Source organism: Augochlora pura, chromosome 2 (genome assembly GCF_028453695.1).
Source record: "Augochlora pura isolate Apur16 chromosome 2, APUR_v2.2.1, whole genome shotgun sequence".
Classification (NCBI taxonomy): Eukaryota; Metazoa; Arthropoda; class Insecta; order Hymenoptera; family Halictidae; genus Augochlora; species Augochlora pura.
In genome coordinates this window covers 18,324,987-18,349,451 of record NC_135773.1, presented here as the reverse complement: position 1 = coordinate 18,349,451, position 24,465 = coordinate 18,324,987, and the positions used below count along the sequence as shown (strand labels likewise).

Here is a 24,465-nt window from a genome sequence, read left to right as displayed (position 1 = left end):
CGAAACAATATTTCAAATAAATAATTACGCAAACGTTTCTCTACCGCTTCATTAGGACAGCTATCTTGACACGGCCATAAAGCGGCCCGGTGAAATATATCGGTGGCTCCTAACGTGAGTTATGCGATCGCTTCCTATCCCCGCGCTGCATCAAATGATGCATAATGCGAGCGCGACGGTCTTAGGACACGCCGGAAATTAACGTTCATTTTTTAAGATTATCGCAGTAGGTAAAAAATTCTTACCGCACCTTCCGCCGAATATTGTTTATCTACGCATTGAATGAGCATAATGACATGACAAATACCGAGACAAATGACAAAATTGATCGACGTTATATTGGAGAATCGAATCGGATCGAATTGAATTTGTTTCATCACATTTCTGATCAACCAAAAATGACAACTTTAAATTAATCAAATCATTCTTAACAATAGATTTACGAAGCACTAGAAGCAGCTGGTTTATGTCAGTTTGTAAAAGTAACAATGAGATACTTATTCTAATTTTGAACGAGCGTTATTGTAATATTTGTCGCAAGTAACACGTATATTGAATAAATAAATCATTAATATATTTTTACAGTTTGAAAAGTTGTAAATTTAGTATAAATTAATCGTAGATTTTGACGGTTTCCGTAAACCTGGTGTTAAATAAGTAAAAAGTGATTGTATTTGGAACTTCACTCATCGTATAAAATATTTTAGTTTTGTTTGAAAGGTAAAAGACACATGATGTTCCAATTATTTTTAAATATCTTGAAAAGCGAAAAATTAGTAAATAAGCAATATACAAATATTTATCAAGTATACGATACAAATATAACATGAATTACATACTACACCCCTTTAGACCACTTAACTTTCGTATTGAAAAAGTTGCCCAGTACATATTTTAAGAGTTACAAAAAAGCATGGATCACCCTGTATATCCAATGTTTAAACTACCTTTAGTTACCCACATCAGTTATGTTTCATTTCTCGTACAATGCAAAATTGTGTACTGAATATTATATCGCCTCCGTGTAATCTCTATTTGATTGTGCACTCAATGTGCGTTATGCATTTACGCACGTTAACATAACCTAACAATCATGAGAGTTACGTGCACTAAACTGGCCTAAAGTTACCCAAGAGCTCCGCATATGCGATCGTAACCCCAGACCGAACTCAAAACTCGCTGTGATCATTCTGCTGCAGGTTTATACACAACAGAAGAACACGTTCACGAACACCAAGTCGTGATACCGCGGAAAGTGACCCACCGGGGGGAGTTTGTCTCGAACAACGTGACCCACCACCATCACGAGGATGGGCCAGTGGTTCACTATCGGCTGTCAGTCGCCGGTAACGAGTACCATATCGAGCTGATCGCCGAGGACAACTTCATCGGGCCTGGGATGCTCGTCGAAAGACGAAAACGCGACCTGCACGTGCGTGCACGACCGAAAAATCGCTCGAGCAAGTGCCATTATCGCGGCTTCATTCATGGCCATCCGAACTCCATAGTCGCGATGTCCGCCTGCGACGGTCTGGTGAGTTCTCTATTTTTTTTTCTTACCGCTCTTTCTCCGTACTTCGCGCCGTTATACGCGAACGGGTGCAACGACGCTGTACCTTCAGAAACGTTTTTGTTCGAAATGACACAAAGAACGATTACTTTACGCATATGCTATATTGGAAAAGTCGAAAGTCTGTCAGTGGAGGTCTGGAAATAGAATAGGACGCCAACACGGCGGAGCGTCTGACGAATCGCGTGGATGCTCTACTTAAATTTCCTTTTCGCCCGGAATGTTCGTGCCGGACTGCAGTTTTCAGCGATTGACAACTATTTAAAATTCTTGTCTACAATCCGTTACGTTCCCATGCGTTTGTTGCTCATTATTTTTGTAAATATTATGCATTGTTTGCACATTAATTTTAATAGCTCGTGCAGCAGACGTTACACGATACAGCGTAGTTCAATTTCAAACAATTGCCTTGCGCAGAAATGACCGTTGAGTGAGATGGAAAAATTATTCCTATTTTCTTGTCGATATTAATTAACCGTTTCCATCCCAAGGTGTCCGTTCTATCGAATAACTCGATAGAAAACGGACGGTTTCAACTTTCTAAAATTATTCCGCCTTCCGCGACGAAACCAATTAAATCTTCCCGGCAGGGAATCGCTGTCTCATTTCGATCGCGATATTATTAAAATAATCCGAAGTTGTGGCTGCCGGTCTTCCTCCGGCAAACTTTCGATCTTCCGTCGCGTCTTTCTCGCGCTTTATCTGCGCTCGTTCGCGACGTTACGTGCCAGATAACGTATGCTAAAGTTAGTACGTGGCGGGGAGGCGAAGCTCAAAGAAAACACACGCGATCGTTAAAACGAATAGCGCACGATACATCGTGTTTATAAGGTTGCCGCAGATAACACGCAATTATAAATGATTACTAATTGTACCTTCTCGAAGCGAATTTATTCCCACGGAATTTATAGCGTGATCCGCGCTAAGGAGAATACCTTGCTAACTCTGTTTGTTTCGTTTGCAATTCGCGTGCGTGGACTTGCTACAACGTGATCATTCCACTAATCCTTACATTTTATCACCGATCCGCGGAGCTTTATGCAAATGCCGATTTTCCGCGGGTTATTTTCTAAAAAGTGGAACCCGAGGAAAATTCTTTAACATTGTTACGGTAATGGTACCGGTTTCATGTAAATTAACCAACAGCCGTGCCTCCGGTTTGATTCCGGACATAATCAACTTTATATATTCATCGAATGAAGTATTGAATTTTTTTTTTGAATCTCTTATTTTGGTTATTTTGTAATTAAAAAATTCTGTTTATTTTTTAAATGAAAGATTCTTTCATCTTGTTGATTCTAGAATAATAAGATTCTTTTAACTTGTTTATTTTTCAATAAAAAAGATCTCTAACGCTATTTCTGAATAAAAAGAACTTCGTTTATTCGTTTATCTTATAATTAAAGAATTATTTTATTTTATTTATCTTTTAATACAAAGTTTCTTTTATTTTATGTATTATTTAGTACAAACGATCAAAATCTGTTATATTATATCTTCTCTATAGTACAAAATCTTATTCGATAAATATAGAATTAATTATGCTCAAGAACAAACTAAGGGCATTAAAATTAATCACCCCACGATAACCGACTTCATTATTCTATCAATTTCATATATAAAACTAAAATTTTTGTTTATTAAAATATTTGCAAACTAAATTAGAGACAGAGATATTTGAAGAATTTAAAGATATCGTTGCATTATGTTCGACTCGTTAATATTAGTCCGAGAAGAAATGGGTATCTGTTTCTATCTTGTACGTTGATCATGCGGAGTCTTATGGAGCGATGGAAGAGCGTGAGCGATGTCAACGTGAGGATGAATTAGAGTGGCAGTGATAGAGCAGTCTCTCGCAGGTGTTCCGCGATCGCAAGTATTATGCATGACTGGAAGTGCACGAGTCTCGGTATAACGGGGAAGTTTCGCGGCGAGCGTCGCAGACCGGCAAAAAGACGTTGAATTTGCCTGGGAGCAGACCGATCGCAGGCTGATCGCAGGCTTCCAAGGCGTGTGCGTTCGCAGGTGGACGCGGTCTAGGCGCGCCGTCATAAATCTGCCAGGCCGTGGCAAATTAAATCATTATCTGGAAGCTGGGAGCAAATTGCGCCGATGCATGCACCGAGGCTCCTCCCTCTTCCATATCCGCTCGCTCCTTTTTCTTCTCTCTCCCACCTCCTTCTGCTTCTTCCATTGTTCTTCGGCTTCTTTTTCCCTCTCCCCACTCTCTCATACTATTTCTCTCTCTCTCTCTCCTTCTCCGACTCCGACTCTCTCTCCCCTCTGCTCCTTCTTTCGCCGACGTTACCGCGAATTCACGCTTGCTCCGCTCGCGGGGCGCAAGCTTTCGGCAAAGTTTCGGCCGCGATACCGCAGGAGGCTGCGCGATGCGTCGCTGCATAAACGTTAATATTCGTAAATTTCGCGTTTCGGTTTTGCTATGGGGAAACTATTCCGGGCGGGGAGGGGGCGAGGCGGTGCCGCGTCCCACTTAGAAATGTAATTTCGCCGAATCCGCGCGCCGCTTTAACCGGCAACCGTGCAACCGCCACCAATTGGGGCTGTTTTATAGGCGAACGCAGCCCGAGAAAGAAACACGACGCCGAGAAGATTGCTACGGTGTTAATAGATATTACCGGCTGCGGCGTATTTCCGCGGCGCGGCGCACCGGCTGGAATTATTCGCGGTCGATCCTACTCTTCTTCTCGATCCCCTGCAATTTCTAGACCGGAGAAATACAGACCGCGACGGATAAAACGTTCCGGGCCGTTTCATTAGAACGATTAGAATTTTTATTGCGTGCCGCGGGGTGGCATAATCTTTCAGCATGCGACAAACTGTTTTGGCGCAACTATGACTCTTGGAACTCGGAAGATCTTTCTGATACATAATACAAAAATTGGCATTTTGCTGTACGAAGTCGGATGGCTATGGACATCGTGAATCATTGGGAAATTTTATAAGAATTTGTAGAAAATAAGGAGAACTGATTTTTAGGTAGAAACCCAGGTAGAACGAAGTCGTCTGGGTGAGAATGTCTCAAAGATGTGTCATCGTCTGAAATGTTAAGTGTAAATGTTATTCCGTTCTTTTAAGCCGGAATAAAAGTCTGTCCTCTTGTCATTGATATTTAACCATTCAAGTAAATGTAGACAAACTCAATAAATATTTTTCATTCTCCTTCTAAAAAATTATTACAGTAGAAGAAGTGCTTATCCTTGTAAATATGAAGAAAATATTACAGCAAGGGGTTAACCCCTTCCACTATAGTAACGAGTCAGACTCGTGATAAAGATTCCACGCAAGATATTACTAAATTTGAATATTATTCATCTCCTATAAATTGAAATGAAATTGAATTTTTTTATAATCAAAGTCTAAAATCGGAAGTAAATAAAGGCAATACAAGAAGAAAAAATTATCTGGTCCTATTAAGGACCGTATTGTTACCATCACCGGATGGATGACCGGTGCCGCCTTGGAATTCCCTTGCCGAAATAAAAGACTTTCGGCAGTGGTTTTCGTGACAGCAAACGCATTGAATTTGATAACGACATAATATTGTAAAGAATTGTGAAAATAAATTATTAATTATGCCGCGAACTCGTGGAACGGGGCGACGGGAACCGGACGAGGTTCCCGAAGTCCGCAACAGTATTAAGGACAAGTAAGTACTAATCAACACAGCGTGAAAGAATTCATAGTGCAACGGGTTAAACTCGTGCCGAGCTGGACGTCGTTTTAACGCATGAAACAAGACGTATTAAAAATGTCCGTTTTAGGTCGCAAAACTTTTAGACCAAAACTGGACTTTTTTAAGAGCTAGTGTGATATTCGGGAATTTTCGCGATATTCGCTTGTCCAATAAACAATGACAATTGTTACAACATAGATTGTACAATGTAAACTAAATTTTGAAGAAATAGAACGGAATTACTCGTCAGTTATTAGAGTTAACTATTCAGAATTTTCAATTGAAAAATTTTAGACATATTGCAAAGTGTTTGGGTGCCTAACATGTCAGATTTTCCTTGGAGTTTCTAACCATCATTAACTAGAGAAAGTAGGTTGATTTTTCGATATTACTACAAAACTACCCCTTAATATCTTAACATCTATTCACAATAATCGGCTAGTTGATTGACTCGACACGGCCAACATGACGATTACTCGGACTGGGTGGTCCAATAGAAAAGTTATGTCACTTAACCACTTAGCTGCGTCGATATAATATTTAGAAGATAAATTTTGTTATGCCTTTTATGTATTATACTGAGTGTTGTTTTCTTGGTAATTGTTCTAGAATTATCCAAAAGCGTGCGAAATTTACGAATATGTTACTATAAGCATTTTGACATCAATCGTAGGAGAAGTATATTTATTATAAGATATAAAATTGCCATTTTCTTATGACCTGTATACACGTCGTACGCCGCTAAAAGGTTAAAGGGACGTAATACGTAGTGCATTTATTTTTTTTATTGGTGGAGCCGTTCTAAAGATGAAAGAAGATCGAATTCTAAATAAAAAAATATTGACCTTTATTATGCCTAAACCTAATACCTAACGAGTAATTTCGCTTTATTTTTTTAACATATCCTTCCTGTAATGTCAAGTTGAAGATTCAATGATGCAAGGTTAATTATTTGGTCTAAAGCTAATAAAGGTCATTACTTCTTTTACTCTGAATTTGATATTCTTTCATATTTTGATACAAAAGCTACAGTATTCTATTTTAAAATCAATCTTCAAATCTTCAAAACGCTTCCACCTATAAAAAAATAAATACACTACTCAATGTACCTTTTTCAATCGTGCAAGATGTGTATAGACAACTTTTTGGTTCAATGCGTATTTTGGAAGTTATAGGACGTACACAAGTTGTGTAAACCACCCTGTATAAGGCGTATTCGTTTCGACGATATCCGAGTGCGAAGGGTTAATTCAACAGGCATAGTTAAACCGCGAGATGACGCGTGATCGGAAAGAGTCAATTTTGAAACGTTTGTAGATAAAAAGTTGCAGCGAACGACCACTAAATTCTCGAATCGGTTGAAGTGTAACCTGCCGAGAGGGTTGAACGGTCCGTGTTCCGATTCGAAAGACTGCGCTTTATGATTAGGCGAAGTTTAGAGTCGACCCGAGCCGCAAATACTGTCGGGGAACCGGGGACTCGCGGCGTTAACTTTTACGGCGGCTTCGAGCGTTCTCGCATACTTCTGCCACCGTCCGCCGCGATTCCGCTCTGCTCAGCACCGCTCCGCGCGGCGTCTCTGTTCCGTCAGGTTTACGGCGCAATAAAACGGAATATCGCGGCTACAAGAAATACGCGATAGCGTCACGTCGGGACTGTTAGGCTACTATGTCGGTGGTGCACGGGGCCAGAAGGAACTCCGAGGAGAAATTAGCGCCAGAGTGCGCGCTCTGTCCCCGTGCCGCGAGGATCTATGATCATTTTTCGCGTACCGCGCCCGCTTCCCGCGTTCTATACACTGCATTCTGCACCCTTCGCCAATTTATACATTGCTATTCAACGAGCGTATCCTCGCGAGAGGCGGTATCGTGATTCACGTGGCTTTTAGATAGAATCATCCGATCGCGAAATTCACCGGGAACGGAAGAGCTGAGAAATTTCGCGCCGATTCAGCGATAGTGCAACTCGGCCAGCGGTTTCTCCAGAAACTGTTTCGGGGTTTCTGCCGGACCGGGGCCGAGAGTAATCTGACCCGATCGAAAGTGGACCGAGGATCTTGTGCTTTCGGGGATGTCGGCATTGCCTGGACAATTTTATCATTTTTGGCTTAATACGTTGACGCCGGCGCCCATATTCAAGGTTTTCTCTGTGACACGGCGCCCGAAATTTTAAAGAATTAAATAATTATATTAAATTTATAATATTGAATCGTTATGTTTTTACTATGAAATATCTGTTTATAATGTTGAAGTAAAGTAACATAAACTTATTTTGTACTATCTATTCCATGAAATACAAGCAAAATAAGCAAATACACGCTGTATCGCAGGACAGACGGTGATACACGGCTAATACACGTGTAAGTGTATAGTATGGCTGAGAGTGTGTGGTATGTAAGAAGGAGTGTGTGGTTGTATGAATGCATAGTAATAAGATAACATGAATGCATGGTTGTGTGCGTGAAACAAATGAATGATTGGGACCATCGATCGGGCGAGGGACAACGGAACGTGGAGGCCACACTTCTTCGGTGACGCCACGTGGGAACAGACGTTTTGTGTATATCTTACACTATATCTATAAGGAACTTAGTTAACGGAATAATATTAACTTTTATTTTACAAAGTTCCTTACACACGTGATGAGTTAATGTTGTGAACGAATGAAAAGAAAATCATTTACGTGCACCTTGTTGCTGACTGAACCCCTTGCACCGTAACAACGAGTCGGACCAGCAATGGATATTTCATACGTAACCTAGTAAATATGAAAATTATTCATTACTTCCATGTCGAAACAATAGCAGAATCGTGTTTTGTCAAAATATAGAAATGAAAATAAATTGTGATATTCAAATAAGAAAAATTATCTTTTCTATTTCATTTCGAAATTATTTCTGTCAAGGAAATTGTTAGAGTCGAAGAAGTGCTAATCGACGTAGCTTTGAAAGAAGCAAGAGGTTAAAGATGTGTAAATCTCTCTTATTAACCTTTGTTGTATCTTCTGCCATTTAAGAGAATCTTGCATGGAGATTTATGGACAGACATTCTGTATGATCATCATAATTGATTTAATAGCATTGTCAGATATATAAACTCTTGTAGCAACAACATAAATTTGTTCCGTGACTGCTAAATCTTCCGACGCAATTTACACGATGTATTTTTGAATTAAGTCACTGTATTTGTTGCATTCTGTAATCTAAAGGGTCTTTTCCCCTTTTAATATATAATATAATATAAAATATAATATAATGTAATGTAATATAAAGAGATTATATCCATTAAGTACTGAACAAATAAATAAGTAACTCAAGTAACTCATCCCAATAAGTAGTTGAAAGAACAAAAGCTATGGGTCATGAAAGATTGAAATTCCGATCAAGAAAATGTCCTCTCTTTATCTTGTTCCGCCGGGGACGAACGAGATTTAAGCCCAATTATTAATTCGAGTACAAGTATCTTTCTACGGCTACGAATTACATCTTAATGCGATTTTACTCCGATCGCGATTGGGGGTCAGTAACAATTAAGGAGCACCGGGAGCAGAGCTCGTAATCGAATCAATTATTACATTTTAATCGCCGCGAGCAATCGGATGAAATTTTGCCGAACTCTGGACGAAACTATCCCGCCGATAAAGAAGTACCTATCGGTCGGATAAACGAAGTTTAACCGGCTCATCGGACAGTGGAAAGAACTTCGTCTTCGAAAGTTATCGGTGCCTTTCCTAAGAGATTCACGGGAGCAGTATTCGGACAATTGTTTTTCGAGAACCGAATGGATTTCTTCCTATCGACAGTCAGGAAGTTTTTTCTTTAAACGCGGCACGTTCCCGCAAAGTTTCTCGGTAATCCGTCGATTATGCGAGAACCGCCGCAAGCAATTCCGGCTTCCCAGAGGAAAATTGAGCAATTACACGTTGCGTGAGAAGGAGTTGCTCGTTCGATCGGTCGAACCGCGAACAACACCTTCCTCGAACTACGATCCCTGCACGCATGATGCATCGTGCACAACTATGCGGGATCTTTGATCACGCGGTAGCGAGACCGAACCGACTATGAATAGCGAATCCGTGGTGAGGTTCTTGCTGGCCGTGTTTGTTAGCGAGTTACGACTTACGCCGAGCGAAAGTTACTTCATCCCCGGCCGTTTTGCAAGTGAGTCACGTCACGGTGATAACGCTAAACGATCGCCGCTTTGTTCGATCGCGGTGGCCATCTTGTATACAAAAACCGAGCTGCTGCTGCTGCCTGTCCATTGAAAGCTACGCGGCTGGAAACAATATCTGGATGTTATAGAAAAGTTATGGTAACGAGGCGAGCCCCGATAATATTAGAATTCTGCGATACGTCGCAATTAGGACTTTTCATAACAACTTTCTCGAGCATTAATCGTGAATTGAATTTTTTCTATTTTATACATAATTGTTTAATTCTATTACTTCTCTTGTTCAATATGTACAGCATTTCAAATTTTATGCGAATTAATATATGTTAAACCTGTTCTATAAAGCACGTTAATTAAAACTAAATGGTAATGATTTCGATGATAGAGGAATTCTGCGTCAATTCGAAAAGAACATTTGCATTCGCGAATGAAGAAGCTTATTTATGTTTGTTTTCAGCGTCGAAATGGAAATAATGTCAGCTAAGAAAATGATACGCTTTCGAGCTTCACGCGATATGTAAATCTCATTGAAATCGGAGAGCATTCCTTACGTAGCAGTCCCCGCGAGTGTTCTTTGCATTATTTGAGACTCGAGCCTCTGTAACGAGAGCAGGCCTACATCTCAAAGTATCGTTCGTTAAGGAAACACGTTTCTCCTTCTCGTTACGTATTTTAATTTCGCGTAAATGAGTCTAACGAATCGCTGTGCGGCGACTCGCGCTTCAATTAAAAAAAATAAGGAAGAAAAAAGAGAGGGAGAAAATGAGAGGAGCGGCCGTAGCCGCGTAATGCCATGCACGAGGAGGGAAATTGAAAAATTCAACCGTATCCAGTTCGGAAATGGAATTTATTAAAGGCCGATATCAATTGCAGCGGCATCGATAATTTCGCGCGGCCGAGACTGAAATTCGATGCGTGCCCGATGAAATACGACGAGACACGTATCTGTGGGAAATTTGCATTTTCATTCGATCTATCGCAATTCCCGTTAAATATTTTACAATGCGGCCTCGCAAATTCGTCCGGCGCGGCGCTTGCGGAGTCGCGCTCTCTCCGTCTGCCTTTAGTCAAATAAAACCGTACGCTTTTGATTCCGCGTTCATGATTAAAAAGCGAAACGAGCTGCGAGGGGTTACAATTGGACATTTAATTCTCAGAAATTTTTCCTGGATCAGTCATTTTTTTAACAGTAGATCGTCACGACGATGACAACAAATTTCATCAAATGAAAATGGAACAATCTGCTTGCAGGGTGGTGATACTGGTCACTGCGGGGTGATCAATTGTTGTACCTTTCATTTGGAGTAAATAATTGTAGTAAATAATCGAATAGGATGCATTACATTTTTTTATTCCTTCATTTTATTTACTTTTGACATTCGTCGAGCGTAATCCTCTTTACGTTCATCGTACAAGACATATTCAATTTTATTTGCTTTTTAATACAACAAATTAGGATTCTTCTATTTTATTTATCCCTGAATTAAGGAAATGTAGGATTCTTCTATATTATTTGTCTTTGAAAACAAAAATTTTAATTTTTCTACTTTCATCATTTTTTAGTAAAAAATTTTAATTTCTTCACTTTATTTAGTTTTTATTAAAAAAATTTATATTTATAGCTTATTCGATAAATATAAAAGCAATTGCGCCCGAGAATAAATAACGGGCGCAGCAACCGACATGAAATTTCAATTTGAAATTATATTGAATAACACGATTGGGCAACGTGTGCAAGAAGTTCGTAAACAAAATCTCGGAATGATTAAGTATCATCCGATCAGGAAAGCAAGAAAAGTACTTGTCCCAGTTCTACGTTGTCTTAACTCCGTGATACAGTGTCCTGTGGGTCTCGAGGTATCCAGCACGTTCCCAACGACCCTAAGCCGTGGACACGTGAGAAATTTCGGCAGCGGCAGCTGCAACCGGTACGCAAAGGTAGGGCGCGTGGGGGTAGCATTATGATAATGCGACGCCGCGGGAGCGATTAATTCTCCCCAGTGTTTAACGACTGATAATAAGCAACGCGGCCGTCGGATCCGTTGGTCGAATTCCCCGGACGAACGTTCTCCGAAGAAGGAACAATTTTGCGAGCGGAATCGATGGGAGATCGAGGATCGGTATGACCCTCGGTGATCGAGCAGCAGCAGCAGCAGCAGCAACAGCAACAGCAACAGTGGCAGCACCAGGATCTCCAGTATCCCCCGATCAGCGGTCGTATTTACGCGGCATGTAAATGAAGTAATCGTTTCGGGTCGCATGCAGGCATCTGCTCTCTCGCGTGCAAGTGTAATTGGCGTCGATACGTAATGTTCAGTAATTTCCGGCTTCCCATGGTAATGGCATTATCCGCCGGGTTAATTCACCGGCATGCCCTCGATTCCGACCGCTTAACGTTAGTTAGAATTGAATTTGACACCCCCGCCTGCCTCCCTCGCGCACTCTATGTCTCTGCAACAACGTCAGAGCCGACCCTTCTCCCACCCCGGCAAGATGCTGTACTACAGGACGATAGTTGTATGGCGGTGCTGCAGGAGCGCGAGTCCTTTGTCACCTCGCCGTGGCCCGCGGGACACGCCAAAAGCTGACATTACGTTTATTGGTCGATCGGGTAACTTCAAGGCTGCTCTCGGAGACCAGTCAATTACGATAATGTCGCCGCGCCGCGCCGGCGTCCGGTCTGGCCAATGTAACCTGATCCGAGTTAACATTTTGTTATGAACAAGTACTCCAATCGGGCGTCCGTTATTCTCGTTTCCTTTGCTGGATTGTTAGGGGGGAACTACTATGAATTGCACACTCTTTTTTAGGACAAGATAAAAGACATAATTAATGTATCTAATTCTAATCTGAAACGTTCGAAAGACCAGTTCTGTTACTATAACAGTGTATAGTGCCAATGAGTTCTACCTACGTTTACTTGTTTTATTTTTAATTTATTTAGTAAGTGTATCTAAATTCTAGTCTGAAATGTTCGAAAGATCAACTTTTTTACTATAACAGTGTATGGTGCCAATGAGTTCCACCTACGTTTATTTGTTTTATTTTTTATTTATTTAGCAAGTGCTTCTTGATCGATTTATGGATTCATGCACGGGACTGTGTAAGAAAATAAAGTAATCTTGGTATTAATCTTATAAGTACTATTCTCTAGTGTTTCCTAAGTACATGTGATATCATATAATGATCTTAAATTACATTAATCTTTCTTTACATCTTTAGTCAATATCAGATTTTAATAGCATGATTTGATAAATGAACTAACTCTATTACGACAAGAAATAATCCTTGCGATAAAAAGAAACTGAACAAAATTAACAAAAATTCTTGAACAACAATATCTTAAAATTTATCTTGTAAAATTAGCTTTGTAAATTTTGTCTTCTTACAAATTTATCTGATCCAAATTCTACGAAATTTGAGAAATCTTTGCTTCCATTCTTGTTTTTCTATTAATTCTTCAACAAAGTTCATTTTTCCCATTTCTTAACTAAATTATCTTGGAAAACATTTCTAGTATGATTTAACTTTCTGTTATCATTTATTTCATAATTCGGCTCATCCATATACATACTCTGTATCTTGTACATAAATTTGGAAATAGCATCGAAACTTTAACTTGTTCAGCTACTATGATAAAAAAAGAGACTATTCCGTGCTATATCTGAACATTCTTGAAGAAATATCTAATCGAATGCAGTGTACAAAAACTCTGTTAAAAATGACAGTACTACGTATAACGTTGTGACAAAAAATTAATGATTAGATATGTTTGACGTAGTTACAAAATAATTATAATTTCATTATAAAAAGGTTGATCATGTTTGAGATAATGGGTAATATCTCATTCAATACGTGTTCTATTCATAATAATTCTCCTCTACTCTCTTAACCAATTATAAAGAAAATTAATTTCCTGCTGTGCCATTTTCAAACTACATATTTACTGTGTCTTTACATCTACTTGAATGTTTAAATATCGGTAAATTTGGAAGAGACTAGAATTCCATTCCGTTTTACAGCAACCCAACAGCTTCTTACTAGAAGTTCCCACTACAAGTGTAACTCGTTAAAGTACGGCAAAGGGTTGAAGCGTTAACAACGTTCGGCAATAACGAAATTGTTCTTTAACACTATTTTTAGACCCAACTCTGACTAAATTATTTGTACAATCTTTATAGAAGAAGTTATGCGATTAATTAAGGAAAAGCCTGATTGAACTCAGGAAATAATAAAACATTTTACAAGATGTCTATTGACCTGTTTTATAAAAATAGCATGATAATGAAACCTTAGAAGGTATCTTTCCACTCCCTCCGTAGAAATAACGTTATATGTTGCAGCACAATGGAAAATATGGATCAATGAAAAATGGGGGCAACTGGTTTTGATTTATTCGCTATAGATGGAAAAAGTGGACTCTCGTTCGCGTGTTTATTAGGGATTAGTTTAATGGCGTCGGGGACCGATATCGATCACTCTTAATCGTCGCTGTTGTGTGTCGTTTTTAATGTCGTCGTGATTGATCGACGACGCAATTAATTACGGTAATGGCTCCGGGTAGTTTCGGCGGTCTTGTCGTCGCTTCGAAAAAAGGACCGAGTTCCCGGTAAATTTCTGGATCGCTCGTTATTGCTCTAACCTCCACGGATATGCTATAACCAAACCTCTAATTACGCTAATAATTCTCGGCCCTTCTTTATTTTTTGTTCCTCGTATTTATATCACGCTGCCGTTTACATTACATCTTTCTTGCCGTCTACGGTTTGTCGGACGAAAAACTTGTTGCATATGTAACAGCTGAACATTGGCAGTAAAAGAACTTCATTCGTCCAAACAGTATCGAACTAGTTTCCTCCTGCGTATATTCTATTTCAAACCTGTTGTGCAGTTCGGACAGAAAATTTCTTATTCCCAATAAAGATCGGCAGACTATTTATACGGGAACGATGTAATTTATTAGTACGATGACACGTTCCACGAAATAAATCACGAATCTGTCAGTCCTTGCTTTCCGGTCTGTAAAAACATCAACGCAGAAATATGCGCGACGTGCCTAACTCCACATCATTGTGATACACGAAGAGCAAACCCGGTTTCCCGTATCGATAAATTATCTGCTCCCAATTACGCGTTTAAAAACAACACGATCGGCGGCCCCGATAACAATATATTCCGATAAACGTCATAAAAATCGCCGGCGAACATATTGCCGCTTGTATTCCATTATTTCTAACATCTCGGGATCGTAAAGCAACATTATCTATCCTGCGATCTTCCAGCTGGTACCTGGAATCGGGATCGTTGCGAGACACCGAGACACGATTGTTTCTTCGTGGAAGAGAAACGCGCTCACAAGAGAGCGAGGGAGAGAGAGAGAGGGAGGGAGGGAGGGAGAAAAATGGAAGGAGAGAGAAGCGGAGATCAAGCGCAAGAAAATCGATGCTCGCGAACACAATCCGCCAAAGCGGATCGCCAAAGCCGAAGCATTCCTTGATCTCGTTACTCTTGCTCTACGCCTTGGTGCTCGGTACAGATTCCGCGAACTCCGACGATCAAGGTGTTACGTTCCTCGATGCTGAATGGACCGATTACTGTCACCGATGAAATAAACGCGATCGTTGTTCACCGGTCGCGATCCCGTCGCTCTCTCTGCCGCCGTTACACGTGACGACGTGACAGGGAACGCGTGTAACGAAACGTACCCGGCCAAGATTTATGCTCCGAGCGGCCGAAGGTCCACCAATTTCGATATACCATGTGGACGGCCAGGACAGGATTCAGTACGCTAACCTAGGATCCATCGATCTTCCTCGATCCTCGACGAGCCGCGCTGCTGCCAGCTATTCTCAGTCATTTTCAATTGTTTTTAGATCACCGAGCATTGCAAAGGGTATTGATCCGAATCATACGGCCGATGCGCCCCATTCGACGGATCGTAACGAGAGTACGTACCGTGTAAAATTCTTGAAACGTTTGACAAATCATTCTAAAACGATTCTAAGAAAATGCCAACGAATTTTGAACAAGTTTTTTTAATTACGGAACACAAAAAGAAAAAATCGGAAAAATCTCGCGAACGATAGTTGTAACTGGATTAAGCATATTTATGCGAACGGAAAATTTTCCGAGACGACTGTGAGAAACAAGAATTAAATAACAATGAATTGTTTTTTTTTTAATAATTTTGTTAAGTTGAAAATAGCGTAACAATATTATTAAATCCTTTTAGTGCCTTTATACATTCATATCTCTGCTACGCATTTTCGCCATAAACGTATAAAGTTTGCAGTTTAATTATAATGACCATAGACTTTATTATTTAAGAATTTGTTATGTATTTACGTTTTATTAGAGGGGGTAGGGGGGAAGTGTTACGAATATGGATCGATATCTTTTGATATCGAGATATCAGTTGAGAGAGACGTCGTGGTAAACGGTCGAATATTGAGTTCCCCCTTTCCCGAATAAAGAGTTCTGTTGTTATTAAAGTCGTGACGTTATTATTCAACATGCCGCGACTGCGCTCACGTAACAATATATTGGAACTGTAGAAATTTAAATTGCGTCACTCTAGAACTGTCGTGTGAAATCTGCGTTTTCCTGATTTTTCTCGTGCTTCGTGATCTTATACAATCAGAATTTTCAATTAAAAAAGCTTAGACATGTCAGATTTTTCTCGGAGTTTCTAAACATCATTAACTAGAGAAAGTAGGTTGATTTTTTAATTTTACTGCAAAACTACCCCTTAACATCTTAACATCTATTTACAGTAATCAACTAGTTGATTGACTCAACACGGCCAACATCACGATTACTCGATTGAGTCGACATACACAGGGTGGTCCAATACAAAAGTTGTGTCACTTAAAGGGGCACAGTCCGTAGTGCATTTACTTTTTTATAGGTGAAGTCGTTCCAAAGATGGAAAAACTCTAATTCTAAATAAAAAAGTATTGACATTTATTATCCCTAAACCTAATACGAAATGAGCAATATTTTTTATTTTTGAGCATATCTTTATTTCGCTTTATTTTTTAACATACCTTTGCGTAATATCAAGTTGAAGATTCGATGATGCAAAGTTAGTTATTAGGTTTTGAGTTAAAGGTTAATACTGTTTTACTCAGAATTCAATACTCTTTTATATTACGATATAAAGAATATAGTGTCCCATTTAAGAATAAAATTGGTCTTCAAATCTCCAGAATGGTTCTTCCTATAAGTATAAGTCCACCGGAAAGTCGTATCTGCTCTTAAAAAGAAAGAAAGCAATAAAATTTGTATGTACCTAATATTTGTTGTATTATTATAATAGTTTAGTATGATCGTAACTTATGCCTTGTCGCCAGCGTAATGGCGATCTATGAATATCATTTTTGAGAAATATATGTCGCAAATAAAATGATATTATCGGACATAATTTTCCTATAGATCTAATATGTATAATTCACTACATATGTCGCTCTGTATACCAACACATTAATGACTGGTCAAGAGTTATCTCGTGTTCTTATAAACAGGCATTGTAAATTTGCCAGTAGAAATTGTGTTAATACTCAGTATTAATTCTATCACAGAAAATCAACGAATCAGCAGATTAAGTAAACAATTTATGTATATAAACTTGTTTGAAATTCTATAACACTGGCTACACTTTTAACGTTCCTATCCGGCAGTAGCGTTTGCTCTGGCTGTTGTACTTGCTGGCATTTTTCATTAACATTCCTTTGGAATTTTCTCTTAACAAAATGACGACGTTGCTCGAGTAATTTCTACTCTGGCGTAATTGTCGATGGAACTCGCGTTACTGGATACAGCGTTCCACGCTCGCCCGGCAAACTAGCGCAGTATCCGAGCGTTAGTCAAATTTTCCAGCGTTTCGTTCCGTAACATTGTTATCCTCAAAGTGGTCAAAAATCGTGCTAGCGGAACCCGTAGTGCATTGTTTTCATAAAATCTGGTATCTGTACCATTCCGCGGATGCGTAATTTTCCCTCGAATATCGTTAACAATAGCAAATACACAGGCATGCGGTGCGTTTGTCCCGTGCCAAAAGTTCCCAGCGAAAATATACTGATTCTATCATATCGGATGCATAAAATGCGATCGAGTGTGGAAAATCATGGTGCATTCCACGACCTAAAAGCGTTCATCGCCGTTTCAATACTGCCACAGTACACCCTAAGCAATAAGCGATACGCTGTCGCGATAAAATGGCTTCTAATTCGTTTGCGACTGTTTTCAATAAATCGACATCATGAAACGGAGTTCAATTACGACGAGATCAACGTTGCAGCAGCACTGAATTGTTCGCAAAAGTTATCATTAATTGGCCGCCGCGGTCTCCACGGTCTCCTAGCTTTCATCGATCTCGGAGACAGGTATGCGGTGCCGATTTGTCACCGGTCTGAACGGTTACCAACGAATGTCAAAGCTAATTGAATTTGATCGGCCGACGACCCGTGAAGCATTGCATTAGGTTTGTCGCGCGGCGACAATAGCCGCGATCCGTCACCGTTACGATCCTTCGCTTCTCTCCTTTGTTTTCCAACCGTTTTCATAATTGTACCCCGCGCCGTGCAGCGCACGGTGTGTACAAGCGCATTGTCGATCGCGATCTGCGTTGTTCTGATTCTCGATCAGCTTGGTTTCTATTCTACGCGCGTGACTCACCCGGCTCGCTTAAAAAGAAAAAAACGGAACCATTGTATCTGGATTCCGCGACACGTATCCGCGTTGCCGATTTTTCCACGCCTGTTGTCTTCTGCGCGAATCGTCAGAGTTGCCTGGACTAATCAGTACACCTGCGACCCGTAGCAATTCTACTTTCGAAATTTAAACGTTTCGCGATCGTTTATCGGCGATCGGAAACAGAACTTTCTGAGCGATTTCCTGTCCCGATCGCGTTCGACAACGAAAAGCGTTGATCACGGCCGTTGATCAGCCCTCTTATCGACCAGTTCTTATCGGAGGTGGATCACAGGCGGCGGACAGGGGTCAGCCCGAACAAAAGCGGCGACGATTTACAAGGTGCGCGTAAATACGCGCCGCGAAAAGGCGCGGGCTCGGCGTTGACCGACTGTACATGGGCGTCGACGTGCGACACTATGCGACCGCCCATCGATACACCTTGTTGGCCGCACAATAATAATTTATATACGGGATCGGTCGGCTAGGTTGCCTTAACGATCGCAACATATTGCCGCGCGAGAATAATGACTACTAGGCCGGCCATTAACTAACCACAATCGAGCTGCTCCGCGTCCGATCGCCGTTTCCGCGCATTATGCAAATCCCACCCACCGTCCCCCTCGTTCCTCCGATTTTTCCGACTTTCCTTCTTGCTCCCCTAACCGCGCGGAAAACTGGAATTCGGTTCGATAGATTTCCCGACGAGGTGACGTTCCGGGGAATGTCGAAGTTTAGCTGGCACTCGAACCGGCTGGAAAGAGAACATATGGAATTCTCGGTGGCTCTCGAACATTTAGGACACTTGGAAACTCGTGAAATTCAGGAAAACGTTTTTATTAGCTGAAACTCGTTCCGCAGAGAGCCGAACGCGTTCGGTTTTTGCCGGTCGATCGGTCTACTTGTTATTTTACACGCGGCAATAATACAAGTCTTTGGAGCGGTGCTGGGTGCAGCTAGTTGCGTTCGCGCGGTTGGTTAAATAAGGGGTTCGTGTTTACAGCATCCCGTAGAGTGGTTAAAGAAGGAGTCCCCGAACACGACGGTTAACGGACGGGTAAACAGATGGCTATTTGATGGCGGTTGCGGGTCGATGCTAGATAAACGGGCTACACTGAAACAGCATCGTCCTCTGATACACCTTTAAAATGCGCCGCCTTCGGGCTCGTGTTTCGCGCAAAAATTCTCGAGAAATTAAATCAACGAGTGGTGTCGCGGACGATTTAGTGCCGCGCCGTCTCTCGTTACTGCGGTACGCGGCCGTAAATAACCGAAGCGGTTTATTAGATCGGGCTTATAAGCAGTTTATAAACGCGTCATGTCGGCTCTCTTGTTTTTCCGTGGCCCGTCTTCTGTTTCAATTGCCGACACCGGCCAGAATCACCTACTACGGGTTGCCGCTCGTCGAATAATTCCTCCGAGCGATAGCTGAACTGCGGTAGCACAGTGGTTCGCAAACTATACTCCCCGTCGAACATCGAGTCGCAACAGCGAACGGTTTATGCGTTTACAAGAAAAATGGTCGGGTGAGATTTGGAACGATAGAGATATGAAAAGAATTTAAAGATATCTATGTATTATTTTCAACAGACTGAAATTGTTTAGCCTTCGTACTCGAGTAGCGAGTCGAAAGCGTCCATGATTGCTAAACCACAGGTCTAAATCATTTTGACATTATCAAATTATCTTATATTTCAGATACTTAGAAAGCGTAACTGTTGCACGAGTCACAAAATTTAATTTCATACGTATAAAATAGAAATAAAATAGGTCAGAAGAACTATTTTAGATATGGAGTTAAAATGTTTCCGATCAGAAATTTTCATTCGACTGCCGTAATTTTTACTTTGTATAAAGGTCCGCAGTCTACTAATTAGATGAAGACGATTTATCTCGCTCTAAAGGGGGCGTGGCTTTGTTACTCCTGAATTTCAATCACGCTAAACCCATGCTCCATAGAACAGTCCGTGTACACGCTTAGCCGCTGTAGCATTTCCACAACGCTCGACAATGCTCAAGAGCGTAGTCTGCATATTATTTTGGATCAAACGCCGTCAGAGAAAAAAATAGAACGCTATTCATCTTGCCGGTGGTAGAGTGCACCAAGTGGGCGTGTCCTCGTTGCTCCCGGTGCCGATTGCGAAACGATTGTTCCGCAGTGTAGTTGCGGTCGAAAGCCAATCTAAGCGGTCCCGATACCATAGAAGAGAGCATGATCACCCCGTATTCGTTGGAGAATTCATTTGTTACGGGAGAAACGTCGCGCGAGCGGATGCATGCCCCAGGCGCATTTCGCAGTCGTCGTGACCGAGCCTATCGCGGCTCGCGATCGTTCCTGGAAATTTAATAGACACGTCCTACCTCTCTGGATCCTTGATCCTTCGACGACGATACCAGGACTGGAGGACTCCTTGCAATCCGAGATAACGGATAAAGAAGCCACACCTTTTTGCCGACGTAACCCGCCCCCTCTTTGTTTCTTACTTTCCTGGCGCGAACCTCGTCCTTCGTATCTATCTTATCTGACGTCTTCGTATTTATCCTCGCCAATTTTAAGCCCGGTCAACGTTTTAGAAGAGCGCAGGACGTGTGCCATTACCAGAGACAGATTTTAACCAGTTAGCTGTTGTAATCTCTTCGAAGAGCATCTAAGTTATCGTAAATCTTTTTATTTTGCATAAAGAAAATTAAATTCTAAAAAGAGTGAAAGCGGTTAACGAAATTATTTGATTTAAATTTGTAGGACAATTGTTTCCATTACTAATTTTCGACGTATGACATACGTGAGATGTCATACGTATGACATATGTATGTATGTAATAATGCTCTTGCCAACGAGTTTGCTCTTAGCTTTTTGCATAATCCATATCTAATGAAGAAATATATCATACTTTCGAGAATGTAATGTGACATGATTGTGAAGTATATGTCCTTCTTAACCAGTTAGCTGTTTTTGACGAGTATACTCGTCATGAGGGAATGGCAACACATTTTTTATTACGATGAGTATGCTCATCGTGAAGAAATGACAACACATTTCCTGTTATGACGAGTATAATCACCATCAAGAACTAGCAACATTTTCTGTTATATCGAATATACTTGTCGTGAAGAAATGGTAATGTTTCTTGTTCTGACGGGTGCATTCATCAAGAAAAGCTAATTGATTAATAAACGTGGACTATGGAAAACGTCCCCTTTCCCATCTCTGTTTGGTTCTTGAACGAGAAGCTGTTCGGATGTCGATTTTCGTTCACCGGGATCGATCGAAGGATCGATCGTGCGGCGGGCCAATGACGATCGACCAATGCGGGAACGGTGTTTATGGGCGTCGCAATCATCCCGCAGCCTTTTTTGTCGAGATCGGTAGCTCCTCGAATAGCTGGCGAGAGTATGCACGTACGTAGGTACGTGGTAGCGATCATTATGTACCACCCACACGGGAGGTTCGTGGCGACTATTCTAATGACGGCATAAATCACGTACCGCCGCAGGAAGCATTTATCATCATCGAGATCCTTGCTCCCTTCCTCCCGCGCCTCCTGCACCCCGCTCTCTCCCCCTGCTGCTCTTCCAGCAACGGTGGCTCCCGAGGCGCACACTTCTCTTCGGCCGCCCTTTATGCAGGCCTATTCACTGCGCCGTTACCGTGAAAGCAACCCCGAGGGATACTCGCGTGCCTTTTATCTAGAAATCACCCGGTTCCGGCGAAGCTTCTTTTCCCCTTTGCGAAACGCGCAGGTCCCGCCTCCCGAGTTAATATCATTTCAAGCAGATTCAGCCCGATCCTCATTATTCACCGTACGCCCGGAACAATTGTCCGTCAGAGTATCTACGCTACGTGCTCCGAGATAATTGTACACGATGTCCGATCTGCCAGCAATTGATTTTCCAGATGGCCGACGCGTTGACCGTTTACCGTCTAGTGCCGCGGACCGGGTAGCTTCGATCTTAAGGAACTTTGTGGAACAAGCTGGGTAGCGCACGATCAACTCGACGCGGCGGTGCTTCGAGGGCTTAATTATCGTAATCTCGTCTTTTCAGAGGTAATGATTCGCAGTTTGTCAGAAACAGAAGCGTGTCCGAGCGCGGCGCGACGCCAGGGTAGACACCAAGCTTTTGAAATTCCAACGATTTTCGATGAAACGAAACGCGGCTGGCCACGCAATCAGCGTGCCAGAAGTGGCAGTCGCGACGCGATGTACATACAGGGTGGTCCGTCAACTCCACCAACTCAAATATCTCGTTTGGTATTCATCATTGAACGAAATATCAGCAGAAATTACGTGGGAACCGGCAAATGCTGCGGCGAGCGGGCGGCTTTCCGCGAGGCTACGTTTTTCCGGGCTTCTAGGCCATCATTTCCAGGTCATCGCCTTTTTTAATAGAACTGTGTACGACGGCATGCAACAAATAAAAACATGATCCGTGCGCGTCCTGCATTCACAACGAACCGCGTTACTAGTTGAAGGCAAACTGTAATAACAATGTAATAATAATTTTATTCGTATGTACGAGTAAAACCCTTCGTTACAAAAAAAAAGAATAAAAAAGGAATTTCATGTAGCCGTCACACGGGTGCAATCAAAATGTAGAATACATAATAATACAACATAAAAAGCGAGGTATATAGGAAGTGTGATAAATAGTACTGAAATAGTTAGCTAGCATAAGGTAGTTGCTGAAATAAAAAATGCAAAAGAAAGATTTATCAAAAATGCGGAAAATTAGGTTCAGGTACACAGTAACTGTAATAAGAGTAAACTGTGTCAAAGATGGGAATGAGTTTTGAAAATAATCAAAGAAGAGTCCATAGCGATTTGCATTGATTAATTGAGGGTTGAAACCATCATAGTAACCGTAGAAGTTCGAAAAGCAAACGTTGAAGCTGAGAAAAGAGGTCTAAAGAAGCGAAAAAGCGCATAGAAATTTAAATTTTCCAAAATTTTAGATCATTTAATACGATTGTCGATGATTTTATAAATGAATAATAAATCTGGATTAATGCGATGCTAATCGATGCTCATCGGTCTGAATAGATGAAACATACGATCGTAATCATGACAGAGCACTGGCATAGGTGTGTCAGTATAATGAATTACAAGTCTCAGAAATTGATGTCGACCACCCTCGACCAAACTAGCAAACTCTGACAAAATCTGGCATTATTGCCATAAAGCAACGTTGTTAGTATAAACTGTTTCAACAAGTGCATCGCTGTCTCGATGCGAATACAATAATAAATAAGAAGTTTTCAAGAGAAACACGAGCCAGAATTAATTTCGGCGGAACACCCTGTACATCGGAGCCGGGGTACCAGGATTATGCCCTTCCGTTGCGCCGCGGTTCGATTTATTAACGAGCCGATAAATTATTTGAAATGTCAATTGCGCGATACCGTTCGCGCCCAGCATTTGCCGATTAATCGAGCGAAGGATCGCGACGATTACGTCACAGCCGCGATCGATCGATCGATCGATCGGCTGTGTTCCTCTTACCCAGAAGATAAGGCGCGTTTACAGCGAGCATGGGTGTGTACACTTGTCACGACGCTGTAATAATGGAGAGGAAGGGGCGATGCTGTGTCCCTGATACCCCCACCCTCCTCCTAGCAATTTATGAAATGCTCTTTAATCTTTTTTAATTACCTTTTACCGTATTACGAGAAGAGAATAGTGCATTTGACTAACGTAACGACCTCCGAAGCAAGAGACAGCAGAAGAAGGTGTTTAACCCCTTAACCTACGATTTAGTTTCGAAAATTTCGGGCGGGAAACGTATACAAACACGCGCAGATGATCGGGTCGATCGTAAATATTATATAATCGTAAATAAACTTTTTGTAGTACTTGCATCTACCACAATTATTACATCACGTTTTAACTACTTATCAAATATTCTACAAATATTTATAACTTTAGAAGAGCGCCGCCGCTAATATTCATATTTGGCTCGATCATCGTATTACGGGCTATGCCCGTCGTTGTTGGTTAAGGGGTTCACAGCCTGTAAAATTTAATACTTACTGACAATTTCTATAACACAACATTTATCTTTGAGTTAACGTTCCGTATATTAATTCTTCTTCTCTTTTATTTTATACTAGTTCCTCTGTATGTTTACAACTTCGGATACACAGGGTGGCCCTCGATTTTTCGGCTAAACGGCGCCAGCGTATTCGACGAGGGGAAATAAAAAGAAAACGTCTGAATACGGCACACTGTATATAAAGTGTTATGCCCGCTAGGTACTAAATAAATCAATAAATAAATAAATCATTTCTCGTCCCGAATCATTTATGTTGGCAAATATTTGAGGAGACACATGGCCATCGTAAGAAC

The 24,465-nt window shown here is 41.2% G+C and overlaps 1 protein-coding gene across 3 annotated transcripts in view; it reads left to right on the top strand.

Moving 5' to 3' along the window:
* LOC144474967 (A disintegrin and metalloproteinase with thrombospondin motifs 7) overlaps nt 1–24,465 on the top strand; it is a 104,429-nt gene that overhangs the window by 51,953 nt on the left and 28,011 nt on the right. For all 3 annotated transcript variants that reach the window (XR_013494801.1, XM_078190409.1, XM_078190421.1), the window contains exon 3: nt 1,200–1,534. Coding sequence is in view for 2 of the 3 variants with exons in the window: in XM_078190409.1 (XP_078046535.1) it covers nt 1,200–1,534 (335 nt within the window). In the remaining variant the exon portion in view is untranslated. The remainder of the gene's footprint in view (nt 1–1,199; nt 1,535–24,465) is intronic.